At 35.1% G+C, this 970-nt stretch overlaps 1 protein-coding gene and 1 long non-coding RNA gene across 2 annotated transcripts in view; both read left to right on the forward strand.

Annotated features, from left to right (window-relative positions):
- The window catches only part of LOC119591975, a 47,801-nt gene that overhangs the window by 22,751 nt on the left and 24,080 nt on the right, over nucleotides 1-970 (forward strand). The window lies entirely within an intron of this gene.
- Nucleotides 1-970, forward strand: part of LOC119591972 (centrosomal protein of 76 kDa-like) — a 22,199-nt gene that overhangs the window by 17,886 nt on the left and 3,343 nt on the right. Inside the window, exon 5 of the mRNA XM_037940726.1 lies at nucleotides 486-583. Within this exon, the coding sequence (XP_037796654.1) occupies nucleotides 486-583 (98 nt within the window). The remainder of the gene's footprint in view (nucleotides 1-485; nucleotides 584-970) is intronic.

Below are 970 nucleotides of genomic sequence, written 5' to 3' on the forward strand. Positions count from 1 at the left end.
ATCAGAGAAGAATTCTCACCTTCAAACTATGACTACTACCACTGACAACCCCGATTTACAGCTGAAACCTTCTAAAGGTATATCCTCTTACTCGCTCCATTCCCAGAGATGTAGCATGCATAATCCAGCATCTGCCATAAATGTCAGTGTGATTCAAATAAGGATATTCACAAATATCTCTATACTGAATAGAAAATTGGATACAAATATAATGTAATACTGAATGAATATATAATTTTGCCTCCATCAGGGAATATGGAAAATTTCAAATAACAGGCCAAGGGAGGAGAATGTCATTTTCATCTTTCACATTATAAATTTGATGAAGCTACCATCAACACGTATTTTCTTTTCTATGTCCATGTTTTTTACACTCTTAGTGCAATGAAAGTGCTAAGATCTAGGATTCTGATGATTATTTTCCGTATAACTTGTATGTAATAACTAGTCCTTTGCAAATTCACTCTCCATATCATTCTTGGCAGGCTGTCGTTATGTCTACAAGTTAGGCCAGAAAGCTGGCCATGATTATGGGACTGTAGGCAGCATCTTTAACCATGAACGCTTCTATGCTTCTGTTCAGGTAATTTTCTTTTCTTATTATATAAAATGGAAAAAGAAATTATGTTTTAAATTCTTATTAAGGTTCTACTTATACTTACCTAAACATGATTAAGATCACTGTTACTTTTGGCAAGCATTTATCTAAAAAGAAATTGCATAGATTATGGTGGCTGCAAATGGCTTAATGTTGCACTGAATCAAAATATTATTAGGCCTTGGGGTGAGGAGGATGGGATGGAGATAAGTTATGATATATGGTGAGTTTACCATTCATAGTCAAATCTGACCAAGTAACAACTTACTGGCTGCCTCAGTATCCCTCCAGTCCCCCTCATCTCTCATACTGCATTTTTGTTAATAAGAAACATTTTCCTGCTCAATGCATAAATTTAACTCAATGCCACCA

This window comes from Penaeus monodon, chromosome 29 (genome assembly GCF_015228065.2).
Source record: "Penaeus monodon isolate SGIC_2016 chromosome 29, NSTDA_Pmon_1, whole genome shotgun sequence".
Taxonomy (NCBI): Eukaryota; Metazoa; Arthropoda; class Malacostraca; order Decapoda; family Penaeidae; genus Penaeus; species Penaeus monodon.